The sequence below is a fragment of the Hoplias malabaricus genome, chromosome 13 (genome assembly GCF_029633855.1).
Source record: "Hoplias malabaricus isolate fHopMal1 chromosome 13, fHopMal1.hap1, whole genome shotgun sequence".
NCBI classification, from domain to species: domain Eukaryota; kingdom Metazoa; phylum Chordata; class Actinopteri; order Characiformes; family Erythrinidae; genus Hoplias; species Hoplias malabaricus.
The window spans coordinates 5523363-5539893 of record NC_089812.1 but is presented as its reverse complement, the minus strand read 5'-3'; the positions used below and the strand labels follow the sequence as shown (position 1 = coordinate 5539893).

Below are 16531 nucleotides of genomic sequence, written 5' to 3'. Positions count from 1 at the left end.
CTGGAGCAGTTTTATACTGTAAACTGTATTTCATTCTTCAGTAATGGCTGATCTGTCACGATGGTACTACAGAGTCTCAGGGTCCTGACTTTTATCCTAACCTCATGTCTGTGTGGGATTTTTCCAGATGCTCCAGTTCCCTGCTATAGTCCAAAACCACACGTCGGTAGGTGGACTGTCTGTGTGAAATTGCCCACATATGAGTTTGTGAGTGACTTTGTGAGTGTGGGATGCCATGTCCAGGATGAAGCGGTTACTGAAAATGAATGAACAGATGAAAGATATTGGCCCTTTAATAAAACAATTATGAACTGTTAAAATATTGTATGAATAATGCAATAAATAAAAGTACATCTAGTTAAGCGCCACAGTTCCTAGAATACTCATTAAAATGTCAGTGTTCTGCGAGTTCAATGTTCTACAGTTAAGCTTTTTTCAACAAAGATTTTGCCTGTGTTTTGAAGCATTTTGAAAGCTTTAAAGGTGACTTTCATGATTAAAAAACCCTAGAGTTCATATTTCCTCACACTTTTCTAGATCACCAATGTGTTTGCCGCTGGAAACAGGTCTGATGTGTTCTCAAAACCTAGTCAATAAACGATAATAAAACAAGCTTGATAGGTAGAGAAATGGCATCTGGAGATTACTTAAGGTGGAACTGATTCTAAATTCAGGAGAGCGCTAACTGCATGAAAGTAAACACAGAGCGAAAGTGCTACAAATCTAAACAGCTTGAGTTACAGATGAGTTTCTGTGGAAATTCAAACAGTGAATAAAAATATGCAATAAAAACCTTAGCCACATACATACAACAGGTGTTTTTGTCCCCTCAAACATACCATTCCACCTTAAAAGATGTGGCGCTTCTGAACCTAAACAAACCAGAAAGAACAGCACTTACCCACAATCATAGACGTTGCCTTTAACCCACCACAAACATAGCTTTTGAGTTATATCTTCTAATCCACACAAATATGCAATGTGAAATAGTAAAAGTTGACCTCGAATGGTGTTTGGTCTAAATCTGCTGAAAGGAGACAAACAGTGGGTCAAGTGTAAATTCATCAATGAAGAGTCAAGCGGTCAACTTACTGTAATGATGTTTATTGTGGAAGGCATTGAAATAATGCTCAGTGTGTCATTGGTGGAAAATGGAACAGATTACATCCAGTACATGTTACAATACCTCATTTCACACAAGCCACAATATCATGATTTATCTCTATATGTTTTATACATGGACCCATTAAAACACCACAGGTTTCTCATTGACCCTAGGTGACACACAGCTTTTAAACAGTGAATGTAAACGTAAACGTATATGCAATATTTAATGAGGCAGGTAGAATAAAAAATAAACAAAAATAAAGACTTATCATGAGACATTATTAAACTCAAAGGTAGCCTTGTACAATTTGGACCAGGGGCTTTTTCAAACAGGCAAATACATCCTTATACTTATATATATATATATATATATATATATATATATATATATATATATATATATATATATATATATATATATATATAAAGCATGGTTCTTGATAGAATTTAAAAATGATAAGGGAAATGTTAAGGAGTGGAAATGTAAAGTTAGGGCTAGGGTTATCTTTTTTGTTTGTTCGTATTGTTTACCTTAACTCAACTTAGAGTTGATCTGAGTAACATTGTCCTTGCCAGATATTTCAATGGCATAAAAACCTGTTTCTTCGTCTACAGCAATGGTTACATCAGAATCTGGAGCTACTGTATGTCTGCTAAGAAAGGTCCAACAGGGCTGGTAAATGCTGCAGTTGAACCAAGAAGCTCTCATATTTACACGGTGTGTAGAACTATGTGTGTAATCACACAGAAACATTTGTTTTATAGCAAATCAATGACATTTTAAAACGTCACTCTTGTAAGACATTAATATTCCCCAAGGACAAACTGTGAAGGCTGCTCAGATTTAGAGAGGATGCTATGTGCGCAGGTCACAAAACATAAAACTAAATCAGTAATGGAATAAAGAAAATACAACCTTTGCAGGAAACGATATAAAATATACAAAACTTTAATGCAAAATTACTTTAAAAGGAATGTCTTGGTCTACAACTGTGCACACACTCTAGTCACACAGCCTGACATGCACTTCTCCTCCACACACAGAGACGGAAACAGCAGCACATTCACAGCCAGAGATATGCTCAGACACAGTGTGGACGTCAGGGACCAATAAAAATGTAGAACAAAAGAAAAATACAGGCATATTCAGGAAAAAATAACAAGAAGCGGGACCATGTGGAAAAATGTGCCAACTTTATATTTATTCCTGGTACCTCATGTAAACCCTGCTCTGTCCCAAACAGCGCCCTACTCCCTAAATAGTGCACTTTAAAGATTTATAAAAGTAATTCTACTGCACCACTACATTGTGTACTACATAGTGTAGAGGAAGATGTGTGAGATTCAGCCCCTTGTGGTGTGGAGGTGCAACTGTAGAGCGATGCCGATGTATAAATGCTCACAACGGCACAGGGCTCTGTGTCGAGTCAACGCAGAGGTATTAATCGGCCATTAGCAAGCTGTGGGCTGCCAAAAATTAAGTAGATATTATGACAGGTGCAGAAAAAGACACAGAATATTATGTAATCAAGTCTTTGCCTAAGCTTGCCATAATTTGCTTTTGCTAGATTTGCATGTGATTACTTTCTCACTGTGATGTTGTATGCCACAGGTCCTCTGAATGTGAAGCCCAGATAAAAGGTGACATTTTCATTGCCATAGGGCACTGAGTGGACGTACAGTGCATGAACGGGGAACTTTTGCTTTTTAGGACCCTCAAGGTACACAGTTCCATTTTCTGTCCAGCCCGTCACACGTCTGAGCACATCAGCAATTTCTGCTGTTTTCCAAAGTTCGCCTCGGAACCATTTCAGACGCTTTTCCGAAACTGAGGTAAGTTTTGAGATGGTTTCAATCTCACTCTTGTGGACAAATTTCTCATATCCAACTCCATTTCCCAGGAAGAAGTGAGTGTAAATCCTTCTCCTTCTGTGAGGGATGTCTTTCATTTTGTTCCAGTATGTTTTTTGAAGGGATTCAATGGCAGAGAGGACAGTTTCGTATTTGTCCTCTTTTACATCATCAGTGTCGTGCTCTTCAGGCCAGAACAGTAAGATGCATAAAAATAGAGCACCTGACAAGCATTTTTCTTGAGGAAACAGACGACTAAGCCTTTGCAGACCACTGAAGGCAGCCAGCCTTGGTGACTGAGATGAGGCTACACTTAAAGCAATGTGTGATGCAATGTAGTTAACGAGATCAACTTGACCCATTTTGGCTACCATGGGGTTTTTTGGATAAAGTGAAATTATGTCCTCCAAAATTTTGCCTAAATCCTTGTCTTTCTTGTCTAGCATGGAAAACACGGTCGTAATGTTTCCTCCACCAAGGCGGTAAATAATCATGCGTTTAGTGAAGGGCGACAGGTTAGCCAAATTAGACTTCCATTGACTGGGCATATTGCTGAATGAAGCATCAATAAAGAACTTTCCATAAACAGAGGACTTAGTTTCCAGCCAACGCTTAGGGTGATTTATGGTCAGCTCACAGCTTTCCGAGCTCTCTTCATCTGTGTTTAAGTCAGTCTGAAAATAACTTAAGTCTTCTGATATCCATTCCAGTGCCTTGCGCATTGTTGCATGAAGATTTTTAAGCTTGTAGTGAAAATCCTCCCATGGTTTTTGAATTTCTTTAGGAACGTGATCTGTGAGCAAGTACTTCAGGCATTCAGTTCGGCCGTTTGTTTTATTTGAGAAAATGCGAAGTGAAGAAATTAGCTTCAACAAGCTGCAGCACACCTCTACAGTCGCAAAAAACCCTGAGTTGTTCATTGACTCAACGTCTGCAACTGCTGCCTCCTCACATGCTTGGAAGCATTCGATGGCTTTAACAGCCATTCCGATGGCATCTGCGGTGTTCTCTGGGGTTTTTTCAATCTTGTCAAGGGCTTTGCATTTCATTGTGAACCATCTCCTGTACACCTGGCCTTTAGTGTCAAGGATGTAGGAATTCTTAGGTTGTTTTTTCACTGCAATATCTGCCCAGTGCTCTGCCTCTTCAAACCTTTCATGTCTGTAACCGAGTCGGGCCAGTTGCTGAGCAAACAATGCATCCTTGTTGAATCTTTTGTATGCTTCTGCGAGAAGCGTGATAGCTTTTTCTGGTGTTTCATGTTCTCTCACATGTTCAATGAGAGGAGAGAAAAAGCTGTCAGAGTCGTCACCTTTGCTGATCCTAGAGCGTCTCATCAACAGGGCACGAAGGAACATCATGTAATCTTCTCTCCCAAATCTGTGTTCAAAAAGTACATCGTTGTTGAGAAGATCAAGAGCAAGGTCACTTTGTTGTTGTTTGTGACCCAAAAGCTGATGGAGTATTTCCTTTGCAACTAATGGGTGAATGATCCTGATAGATTTAATGTGAGTCCTCTCATCTCTCAAATGTATGAACACCAGTTTAGCCTGTTCACTCAGTGAACCCTCAAATGCATGTTGTCTGAATCTATCCATATGGAATGTTAAAGCCAGGAGAGCTTCACAGTGTGACTGGGAGATGAACGAGTTCTGGACATAGGTATTGAGCAGAGCTACATAGCGAATGAGTTGAGTCACAACCGATGCATGATCAATATCTTTTAGTAAATGCCCAACAAACTTTCTGACGTATTGAGCAATGATCTTGTGTTCAAATTCTTCACTCATCAAGATAAATGTCAGGATGAACTCTGCCTGGTACTGCTGCACAAGCTTTTGTCGTTTTCCGGCAAAATGTCTTTTCTCTTCTGAGGAAAGTTTATGAGTCACGGAGACGTTCTGCAGGGATGACACTTTGCACGCTTCTTCTGGAGTGTACGATCTCATACAACTAAGGAGAATGAAACATGGTGTTCCATGGGCAATTTTCTTAGTGTAAACAGCCACTTCTAGTTCATTCTTCAAGTCATCCAGATACTCTTTGTCACAATCTTCAACTAGTAAGATAACAGGGAGGCATTTCAGAGGATCTTTCTCTTCATACTCCCGAAGGTTGACAGCATGTTTTGAAACGTCATCAACGGAATATGAGGGCTTCACCACTGCACAACGCTGCTCCTTTCTGTGGTTCCAAATCACCTGCCTTGCTACTGTGCTTCCGCCACTGCCAGGATGATGATATATGTTGATGCAATTGATGGGCATCTGATCCAAACTCCACTTGAGGGAGTCTTTCAGAAGATTGATAACTTCATGATAAGCATCTCTTTTAATAACGTCCTCAGCATACCCTTTCTCAGCAAGCCAGAAGTTCATCCATGTCACTTTTCCTCCAAGGTAGAACTGTCTCTCTATGTTCTCTTTCTCCAATTTAATGAATTCAGGATTGGTGTCTTCACATTGGTTGGTGCCTAAAATCTCCAAGGAGCACATATTTTCCTCTTCACGTGTCTCAAGACAGCATTCCCCTTTAATATACACAGGTAAGCGCTTAGCTGCATGGGTAGTGGTGACCTGGACTCGCTGGAGAGTTGCATTGATGTGGCTCATTTTCATGCCAACAACACTTGAATTATTGACTGTTTCCACTGAACACGATCCGAGGGCAAAGCTCTGCCATTTGCGAAAGTTCTCCTCAGATTCAGAAATGCAGATGATGTCTTCATGACCTTCCATGTCAGTGAAGAACTCATAGAATGTGTTCAGGAGGGGTGTCTCAACAGGAGAGGTTAGGAGAAAGATCACCAGAAAGGTTCCCTTGGGCAAGATATCTTTGCAGATCAACGAAACGCAATCTTTTAGGAAAGTTCTCCTAGTTTTAGACCAAGTGTTTTCATCACACGGAGGCTCGTTGCCTTTGAAATCACTTCGTCCGTTACAGAAAATCCAACTTGTTTGTTCAAACAGATGGAGGTGTTTCTCAAATTCCCCGACACTCATGCCACTTGGAATTTTGTAGTTCTGCATGAAATGAAGGTTCATGGTGTGGTGTTTACCGTATTCATGACACAACCCAGAAACTTTGGAATCCGGATCAAAGTCAAAAACACCGAAAATTTTCATGTTCAGCAAAAAATCAATGCAGTTCAGATCTTCCCTTGAAAACTTGTTTGTGACGAGGATATACCATTTGTCCATTTCCATCATTTTCTTCCCACCTGTTAGAAGCATGATGAGCTTTCTTCCAAGATCTTGGCAAAGGTCTGGACTTGTATAAGAATGTGCTTTCTCTTTCTCCTCTCTTTGGGCATTCCTACTCTGAACTCCTTCATAAAATGCATTTAAATCAGTGACGGGCTCTGTTTTCGAACCAATTCTGCGAAAGATGGTTTCCTTTTCAAATTCCGTTTTGTTTTTCTTCTCTTTAAAGTTTGGGAGTTTGACTGAAAATACCTTATTTTTCACTACGCTTACTGAAGGTACAATGTCAACTTCAACTACATAGTGTGCTTCAGTACTGGTGTAGTTTGGGTCAATCACAAGGATGAACTCAGGCGGTCGAATACACTGCTGCACAACCTCAATGTCACTGTCGGAGAAACATCTCTCAATAAGATTCAGTACATCAGCGTATATGTTCTTTTGCTGAATGGGAAAGCCAATGATTTCCCCGTGGACATAGCCAGAATTATCCTTCCCGTCCATTACACCGAAGTATATTGTGCCATTTGAGCGCATGTTTATGCATCCTGTGGCAAATTTGAAAACTTCCTTTGCAAGCTTTGCTTGAAGTCTTTGGCAGTCTAAAGCTGCAGCAATAGTAAACGCCTTGTACTCACGACACGGAGTTATAAGATCGATGACACCTGACTCAGGCTGGAGAACACTGTGCTTCACATAGGTGCAGTCAACCCCCCTTTTGCCAAAAGGCCGAGGTTTACAATCTCTCTTTGTTTTTGGGACACACACAGAATCCGGATTCAGTGCCTTCCTCTGGGGACTGCTAGGTGGTAAATCAACTGCTGCTGATGCCTTTTCTTGATCATTGCTTTGAACCATCCTCTCATGGTTATTGTCAGGGAGTGTCTGAGCTTTTTGTGAAGAAGTAACTAATTCGTCTCTTTTTGTAATGATCAAATGTGCATAGCCAGATTTCATTCCAGTCACTTTTTTCAGAAAGTCCTCATTTATATTAAGGAGGATTTGGCCATCGACTTCTTCTTCATGAAGTTTTTCAATGTAATTTTCTTTCACTCGTATTGAGCGCAACCACGTGCTCACCATGGATTCTGTCCATTGCTCAGCTGGAGTGTGGGAAAGATCTTCTGCATAGGAAAGAAAAACATTATTTTCTGGGGTAATAGCACACTACTGAGTAAATTAAATAATGATACATATCATAACTTACCCATTGTTAAATTTGCATCAGCAATTTCCTTATGTTCAATAACGCTAAAAAAGAGGAAAAATTTAATAAAAAATTAGATATTTATTGATGCTTGTATTCAATTGCAGGCGTCACGGTGGAGCAGTGTCTGTGTGGGTTTCCTCTGGGTGACTGTCTGTGAGGAGTGTGGTGTGTTCTCCATGTGTCTGCGTGGGTTTCCTCCAGGCGACTGTCTGTGGGGAGTGTGGTGTGTTCTCCATGTGTCTGCGTGGGTTTCCTCCGGGTGACTGTCTGTGAGGAGTGTGGTGTGTTCTCCATGTGTCTGCGTGGGTTTCCTCCAGGCGACTGTCTGTGAGGAGTGTGGTGTGTTCTCCCCGTGTCTGTGTGGGTTTCCTCCGGGTGAAAGTCTGTGAGGAGTGCGGTGTGTTCTCCATGTGTCTGCGTGGGTTTCCTCCGGGTGACTGTCTGTGATGAGTGTGGTGTGTTCTCCGGGTGTCTGTCTGTGAGGAGTGTGGTGTGTTCTCACTGTGTCTGCGTGGGTTTCTTCCGGGAGACTGTCTGTGAGGAGTATGGTGTGTTCTCCCTGTGTCTGCGTGGGTTTCCTCCGGGTGACTGTTTGTGAGGAGTGTGGTGTGTTCTCCATGTGTCTGCGTGGGTTTCCTCAGGGCGACTGTCTGTGAGGAGTGTGGTGTGTTCTCCCCGTGTCTGCGTGGGTTTCCTCCGGGTGACTGTTTGTGAGGAGTGCGGTGTGTTCTCACTGTGTCTGCGTGGGTTTCCTCAGGATGACTGTCTGTGAGGAGTGTGGTGTGTTCTCTCTGTCTGTGTGGGTTTCCTCCGGGTGACTGTCTGTGAGGAGTGTGGTGTGTTCTCCCTGTGTCTGTGTGGGTTTCCTCCGGGTGAATGTCTGTGAGGAGTGTGGTGTGTTCTCCCTGTGTCTGCATGGGTTTCCTCCAGGTGACTGTGAGGAGTGTGGTGTGTTCTCCCTGTGTCTGTGTGGGTTTCCTCCAGGTGACAGTCTTGGAGGAGTGTGGTGTGTTCTCCCTGTGTCTGCATGGGTTTCCTCCAGGTGACTGTGAGGAGTGTGGTGTGTTCTCCCCTGTGTCTGCGTGGGTTTCCACTGGGTGAATGTCTGAGGAGTGTGGTGTGTTCTCCCTGTGTCTGTATGGGTTTCCTCCAGGTGACAGTCTGTGAGGAGTGTGGTGTGTTCTCTCTGTCTGTGTGGGTTTCCTCCAGGTGACTGTCTGTGAGGAGTGTGGTGTGTTCTCCCTGTGTCTGTGTAGGTTTCCTTCGGGTGAATGTCTGTGAGGAGTGTGTTGTGTTCTCCCTGTGTCTGCATGGGTTTCCTCCAGGTGACTGTCTTGGAGGAGTGTGGTGTGTTCTCCCTGTGTCTGCATGGGTTTCCTCCGGGTGACTGTGAGGAGTGTGGTGTGTTCTCCCTGTGTCTGCGTGGGTTTCCTCCGGGTGACTGTGAGGAGTGTGGTGTGTTTTCCCTGTGTCTGCGTGGGTTTCCTCCGGGTGACTGTCTGTGAGGAGTGTGGTGTGTTCTCCCTGTGTCTGTGTGGGTTTCCTCCGGGTGAATGTCTGTGAGGAGTGTGGTGTGTTCTCCCTGTGTCTGCATGGGTTTCCTCCAGGTGACTGTGAGGAGTGTGGTGTGTTCTCCCTGTGTCTGTGTGGGTTTCCTCCAGGTGACAGTCTTGGAGGAGTGTGGTGTGTTCTCCGTATCTGCATGGGTTTCCTCCAGGTGACTGTGAGGAGTGTGGTGTGTTTTCCCTGTGTCTGCATGGGTTTCCACCGGGTGAATGTCTGAGGAGTGTGGTGTGTTCTCCCTGTGTCTGTATGGGTTTCCTCCAGGTGACAGTCTGTGAGGAGTGTGGTGTGTTCTCTCTGTCTGTGTGGGTTTCCTCCAGGTGACTGTCTGTGAGGAGTGTGGTGTGTTCTCCCTGTGTCTGTGTAGGTTTCCTTCGGGTGAATGTCTGTGAGGAGTGTGGTGTGTTCTCCCTGTGTCTGCATGGGTTTCCTCCAGGTGACTGTCTTGGAGGAGTGTGGTGTGTTCTCCCTGTGTCTGCATGGGTTTCCTCCGGGTGACTGTGAGGAGTGTGGTGTGTTCTCCCTGTGTCTGCGTGGGTTTCCTCCGGGTGACTGTGAGGAGTGTGGTGTGTTTTCCCTGTGTCTGCGTGGGTTTCCTCCGGGTGACTGTCTGTGAGGAGTGTGGTGTGTTCTACTTGTGTCTGCGTGGGTTTCCTCCGGGTGACTGTTTGTGAGGAGTGTGGTGTGTTCTCCCTGTGTCTGGGTGGGTTTCCTCCGGGTGTTCCGGTTTCCTCCCATTCTCCAAAAACACACGTTGGTAGGTGGATTGGTGACTCAAAAGGTGTGAGTGCGTGAATGAATGTGTGTCACCCTGTGAAAGACTGGCGCCCCCTCCAAGGTTTGTTCCTGCCTTGCGCCCAGTGAACCTGGGTAGGCTCTGGACCCACCACCACACTGAACTGGATAAGGGCTACATATAGTGGATGAATGAATGAATACTGTACTCTTTACAATATATAATTAATAATTCTAACTTAGAATATTTAAGTGAACAAGCGTTTTATTGCACCAACTATGACTTTTAGAACATAAAGGCTGCATAGGCTGGAGCTACACTTTGTAAATTTTGACAAGGAACCTGATTAGGATTCAAAATAATTAATTAATTCATTGTCTGTAACCCTTATCCATTTCAGGGCGGCAGTGGGTCCGGAGCCTACCCAGAATTACTGGGTACAAGGCGGGAACACACCCTGGAGGGGGCGCTAGTTCTTCACAGATTGACACACACACACACATTCACACCTACGGACACTTGAGTTACCAATCCACCTACCAATGACAAAATAACCAATAACATAACAATTGACAAAACTGTAGATGCATGTTATTTTTGGACACCAACAATATGTGATATTTAACACTGAAACAAGAGAAATGTGAAAGAAAGACTGCAGTTTCCAGTTACATTCATGCTACTTTGCAGAACATGGACTCCCGTTGAGTTAGGGATCAATAACTTTGTGTGTCTTCTGTGTTGTGACATGGATCTAACACCAAGCGAGTTAAAAGACTGAGACGACAAACCCAAAGTATCACCTTTAATATAAGATTTTTTGGTAAAACAGACACTTACTTTTCAATAAACAGCTCATAAGCCTATAGCTTAGGGAGGGCAAAACATCTTCCAGGATGGGCACACATCTATGCACCTTAAAAACATAAAGAAATATGGTAAGTTAATAAAGTATTGCTGAATTTTACACAAGTACAGTACATCAGCATTGGAACACCCATGCTAATGCTAATGTTCCAGAGAATTTTCCATTTTTTTTTCAATTTTGTTATATATACAGTAAACAGAATTAAAGGCACAGTAGCCCTGCATCACCCAACGTAGGGCAGTCCTGCAAATATTAGAATAAAACATTATCTGACTGGAAAATATCGATCCAAAAAATCTGTAAAACATCTGCCAACAGCACAATTTTGAAATTTATATTAAATTACTTGATGCTGAAATAGTTCTAATTACATTGTGAATCACTGTAACAACACATCCTTCATTACTGGCCATTGTAAATACTTCAGCATCTAAACATCCCATCCTTTGTGATCCAGTCACGTGGTTTTACAGCTTGGAACAAGTTAGACAAGAACAAGTTGTAGCTCAGATCTGAGAAGGAAATTAACACAATTAAAAGTGTGCAAAGGGTACATTTGTCAAATTGCAGTTTGACTGTAACTAATAATAAAGCCAGCTAAATTTAGTAGCTTCACTGCGATTACTCAGTTCACTGTAGTTCTCCAAAAACCAAACAGTGTGGTGCATTATGGGTGTTCCTGGTTTGATATGGAATAATCTGTTCACTTTTTATTGTGGTCCATTCACAGGAGAAAAATCCTGAAAAGCCAAAGAATATATAACTATTCTAGCAAACTTTACTAACAGTGGGAAACAGGCCCGAGAGGACTGAATCCCAATGAGAGACATTTACATGTTTAATAAGCATACGTTCCACATGCAACAGATTGTGTCTAACTTTGTCGATAGTTTTGCAACAGTAACGTCTTCATGAATAAACATGGTTAATCAGGTGTTGTCCTTGTTTGCTGAAGTAAAAGCATGCTGACGTACCAGTTCTTTGGGAATATAATTACGCGGCCCTACACTGGGAAACTTCCTGTTTCGCCTCAAGCTGGTTCTGGTACCACAACAACATTAAAATAATAATAATAATAATAAAAAAAAACACTTTAAAGTAATGCATTTTGTTTATAATTATGCTGTGATCAAAAAGAGAACAATTATATCCATAAAACTAATACTCGTTTTATAAATACTGGGTATATTCTTGCTATTCCCTGCACAGTTCCCATTTTGTTAAGCCTTATTGAATCTTACATTCCCTGTCATGGTGCTGTATTTCTGAGCCTGGTTCTCAAACTGTGGTACCAGTTCCACTGGTGGTACATGAAGCAGCAAGAGGTGGTACACCGAATGACCTCGAAAAATTGACTGTGTAAATTACATGATGTTTCACAGTTTTAATATTTATGACCCAATGAAATTCAATTGTGTTAAAAATAAATAAATAAATAAAAATACAACGTGCTATGCCTACACCATAGCTGATTAAGGCAGTAAGGGAACAGGGGGGCAGCATTACACTGATTTTTTTCCAGTTAGGGAGCACAGTACCCCAGGTTTTTTATTTTTTTTTATAAATCCATGTAAAGAAAGCCCAGTTTTGAGTGCTTATAGGACATAAGCAATGTCCAGAGACAGATGTGTGCAATTTGGACGAGAAACGAGAGAAACAAGCCGAGACCAAACCTGAGCAATACCCCGGAGCATAGGAGGGGCTAAATCCAGAGGCAAAAACAGTGAGGAAACAGAGCGAGAACTCTGTACACGTGAAGACAAAATAGAAGAAAATGTTCAGCTGAAAGAAACCATGGCTGGTCTTCACATTAATAGAGTCACAAAACACTGTTTAACACAGCGCCTCCTTCAACTACTGCTACAAGCGCCGAGAGCTGCCATGACCTGCTCCCAGGGCCATGCTGTTTTCACCTACAGTCTATTAAAGCACATAACTTATAGAAAATGTATCCCTGATAGATTTAGGTGATGTAATTAAAATGGTGATGTAAATTATATGATGTTTCTGAGTCAAATGTTCCTTGGTTTAAGACGGTGACTGTCGCTGTGTCTGAAACCCTGCCCTAATCACTGTACACTGCACTGGGGTTCCGACACTTTTTGCTAGCGTTCGTTATGGATCCCAATTTACATTTTAGGGCACTATAGACCATTTTTCTCTAAATGTCTATATATACCACTGTTGTTCCACTGAGGACAAAGTTGGAGGTCCATTAGTGTTTTACACAGCGTTTTCTGGGCGGACCGCTGCTGATTAAACAGAATTTTAGACAAAATGCCACATTTTAGCACTTTTCTATTCACAGTCCAATTTACATTTTTCTCCTTCATTAGGTTCTTTTTGTTATTCTTTATAAATAAGATTAGTAAATAATTTTAATCAGCACTTTATACTCAGCATTTTATACTTATTATTATATCTCTCAGAGTTGTTGGTAATATTTGTTTTAGTGTGTTTTCCAGAATAAAAGTCTCTGTGAATGTAAACTCTGTTTGAGGAGATTATAAAGGAGTTATATCCTGTACAGGACAGTAATCTGAGTGGTCCGATGGTGGACCAGCAGTGGTCTACAGTCAGTGGTCCGATATATGTTCACTGTCTGGGGTGTGTTTCTTAGCTTCTCAACCTCTTCAGCGTTTAAAAATTAATGTTTTTCCACAACAATGCTAAAGATGAGGTGATAAACCCATAACCCAAAGCACGGTGCTGTAATGTTTAATGGAGAAGCTCAGCATACTCGCAGTGATCCACTGCGGTTAAGCCAGCAGCCGTTTGAGAAAACACGGTTAAACTAGCCGCACGTCAGATTTTTAGTGCGCGTATACTAGTGACAGAGCGGTAATACTCAATGCGCGTGAAGACCTGAGTTTATGCCCTTCCTTTTAAAGAAAGTAGCAGCATTTAACCGGTTTATATATTGGTCATTTCTAATAAGTATTTCATACAACCAACAGATATCAGTTCAGCGTTTACTATACTATGCACCTATGAAATATGAAGTGATTTTAGTGTATAGTTTTTGAGTAAATGACATTCAAATCTCCATAATTGTCCGTTTTTAATAATGACTCCAGTTCACTGCTTTATAGTATGGTCATTTCTAATAAGTAGTCCATACTATCAACAGATATCAGGTCTGTGTTTTCCATACCATGTATCTATGAAATATGAAGTGATTTTACTGTATAGTTTTTGAGTAAATGACATTCAAAATCACAATAATTGTCCAATATTTTTGAACGAGTCAAGTTCACTGCTTTATAATATAGTCATTTCTAATAAGTATTTCATACAACCAACAGATATCAGTTCAGTGTTTACTATACTATGTACCTATGAAATATGAAGTGATTTTACTGTATAGTTTTTGAGTAAATGACATTCAAAATCACAATAATTGTCCAATATTTTTGAACGAGTCAAGTTCACTGCTTTATAATATAGTCATTTCTAATAAGTATTTCATACAACCAACAGATATCAGTTCAGTGTTTACTATACTATGCACCTATGAAATATGAAGTGATTTTACTGTATAGTTTTTAAGTAAATGACATTCAAACTTCCCATAATTGTCCATTGTTTTTGAACATGAGTCAAGTTCAATGCTTTATAATATGGTTATTTTGAATCAGTAGTCCATACAACCAACAGATATCAGTTCTGTGTTTGGCATACTATGTATCTATGAAATATGAAGTGATATTACTGTATAGTTCTTGAGTAAATGATATTTAAGATCCCCATAATTTTCCATTGTTTTTAATGATGACTCAAGTTTGATGTTTTATAAAATGGTTATTTTGAAAAAGTAGTCCACACAACCAACAGCTATCAGTTCAGTGTTTACTATACTATGTACCTATGAAATATAAAGTGATTTTACTGTATAGTTCTTATGTAAATGATATTCGAATTTCCCATAATTGTCCATTGTTTTTGAACATGAGTCAAGTTCACTGCTTTATATCATCATTAAAAGCAATGGAGAATTATTGTGATTTTGAATGTCATTTACTCAAAAACTATACAGTAAAATCACTTCATATTTCATAGGTACAAAGTATAATAAACACTGAACTGATATCTGTTGGTTGTGTGGACTACTTATTCAAAATAACCATTTTATAAAGCAGTAAACTTGAGTTAACATTAAAAACAATAGGCAATTATGGAAATTTGAATAGCATTTACTCAAAAACTATACAGTAAAATCCCTTCATATTTCATAGGTACATAGTATAGTAAACACTGAATTGATATCTGTTGGTTGTATGAAATACTTATTAGAAATGACTATATTATAAAGCAGTGAACTTGACTTATGTTCAAAAATATTGGACAATTATTGTGATTTTGAATGTCATTTACTCAAAAACTATACAGTAAAATCACTTCATATTTCATAGATACATGGTATGGAAAACACAGACCTGATATCTGTTGATAGTATGGACTACTTATTAGAAATGACCATACTATAAAGCAGTGAACTTGAGTCATCATTAAAAACGAACAATTATGGGGATTTTGAATGTCATTTACTCAAAAACTATACGATAAAATCACTTCATATTTCATAGGTGCATAGTATAGTAAACGCTGAACTGATATCTGTTGGTTGTATGAAATACTTATTAGAAATGACCAATATATAAACCGGTTAAATGCTGTTACTTTCTTTAAAATGAAGGGTATAAGTTCAGGTCTTCACGCGCATTGAGTATTACCGCTCTGTCACTAGTATACGCGCACTAAAATCTGACGTGCGGTTAGTTTAACCGTGTTTTTTCAAACGGCGGCTGGCTTAACCGCAGTTCTGATCCCTGGGTCCACTACACTCCTGAATTTAGTTCCCTAAAGTGCACTATATGATGAGTATAGGGAAGTGAAAAGTGAGCAAATGGGTGTGTGTTTTCTAAACGGTTGATTTGGGGCTCTAGGTTGTTGTTTCTAGGTATTAACATGAAGTCGGTGCTCTATAAATTACAGCAGGCAATTACACTCGTTTACACCTAGTCGCTTCAGTTTCGTTTTCCAGAATATTCAGACCGCCTCCTCCGTCGCTTAGTGAACAAGAACCATAGAAAACCACTTGGTACACAGTGGTACATCTGAGGCGTTCCTTATAATTTACGTTGGTTGTTAACGCAAAAATCATTCTGAAATTAATTTTTTAAAAATAATTGTTTTATTAATTAACTCTCGTGAGGAGGGAAAGGCCAACCACAAAACAGGCGCAGTTTTTCGAAAAACCCAAAGAAACATAGATAATTGAAGAGACAAGAAATATCCGGTAGTAAAACTAATGTTAAGTTCTCCACAAAAGCCGTCAAACTTTATTTACACGGGATGGCGAAGCTAAACCTTCCGTTCCACCTTAAATGCTGCAGTCTTTCCATTCGGACTCCTACTAACGTTTGTCTAAAGCAAGTGGTACGTGAACCACATTTTAAGGTGGATCTGTAAATTCCGGCGGGAGGCGACCTCTGCTTCTCGGAAAGGTAAAAAAAAAAAACAGGATAAACAAACTGTAACTCGTCCCATTCTGAGGACAGTCTGTGAATCGATTCTCTAATGAAATAGTCCGTTAATCGTTAGTCATAGCGTTAAATTACAGGATATACGCCACAAACAATAGGGAAATAAACGTAAACAAAGGCCTGTGGCAATCTGCGGATTATGGAAATGAAAAAAGTAGGCTTCAGGGGGCTCTGAGGTAATTCACTCACCTTTAGAGGACTCCTTTCTTCTTAAACCTGTGCAGTGTTTACAGAGTCCGTGCAGTGTCTCTGTACTGTCTCTCGCAGCTAAAGAACGGGGTCCATCTGTAGTTTTCCTGGCTGCACTAAAGTTAACCTCAAATGAATCTAGTTTCAGCTTCAAGCTTCTTTCGAAAGTTGGTGCTCAGCAGCACCTCAACTGCCCTGTGATCATCTCCTCCTCTTCTACAGACTGCACAGGAGAACCCAACAGCTCCGTTTCGTCTG

At 40.6% G+C, this 16531-nt stretch overlaps 1 protein-coding gene across 1 annotated transcript; it reads right to left on the bottom strand.

Moving 5' to 3' along the window:
* Nucleotides 1–1097: 1097 nt before the first annotated feature.
* On the bottom strand, nucleotides 1098–16511 carry samd9l (sterile alpha motif domain containing 9 like). The gene is made up of 4 exons (XM_066641469.1): nucleotides 16274–16511; nucleotides 10511–10586; nucleotides 7369–7412; nucleotides 1098–7285 (listed from the first exon to the last, which is right to left on the bottom strand). Exons 3-4 carry the CDS (start codon nucleotides 7370–7372, stop codon nucleotides 2688–2690), a joined length of 4602 nt encoding a protein of 1533 aa, XP_066497566.1. The 5' UTR covers nucleotides 7373–7412; nucleotides 10511–10586; nucleotides 16274–16511; the 3' UTR covers nucleotides 1098–2687.
* Nucleotides 16512–16531: the final 20 nt, after the last annotated feature.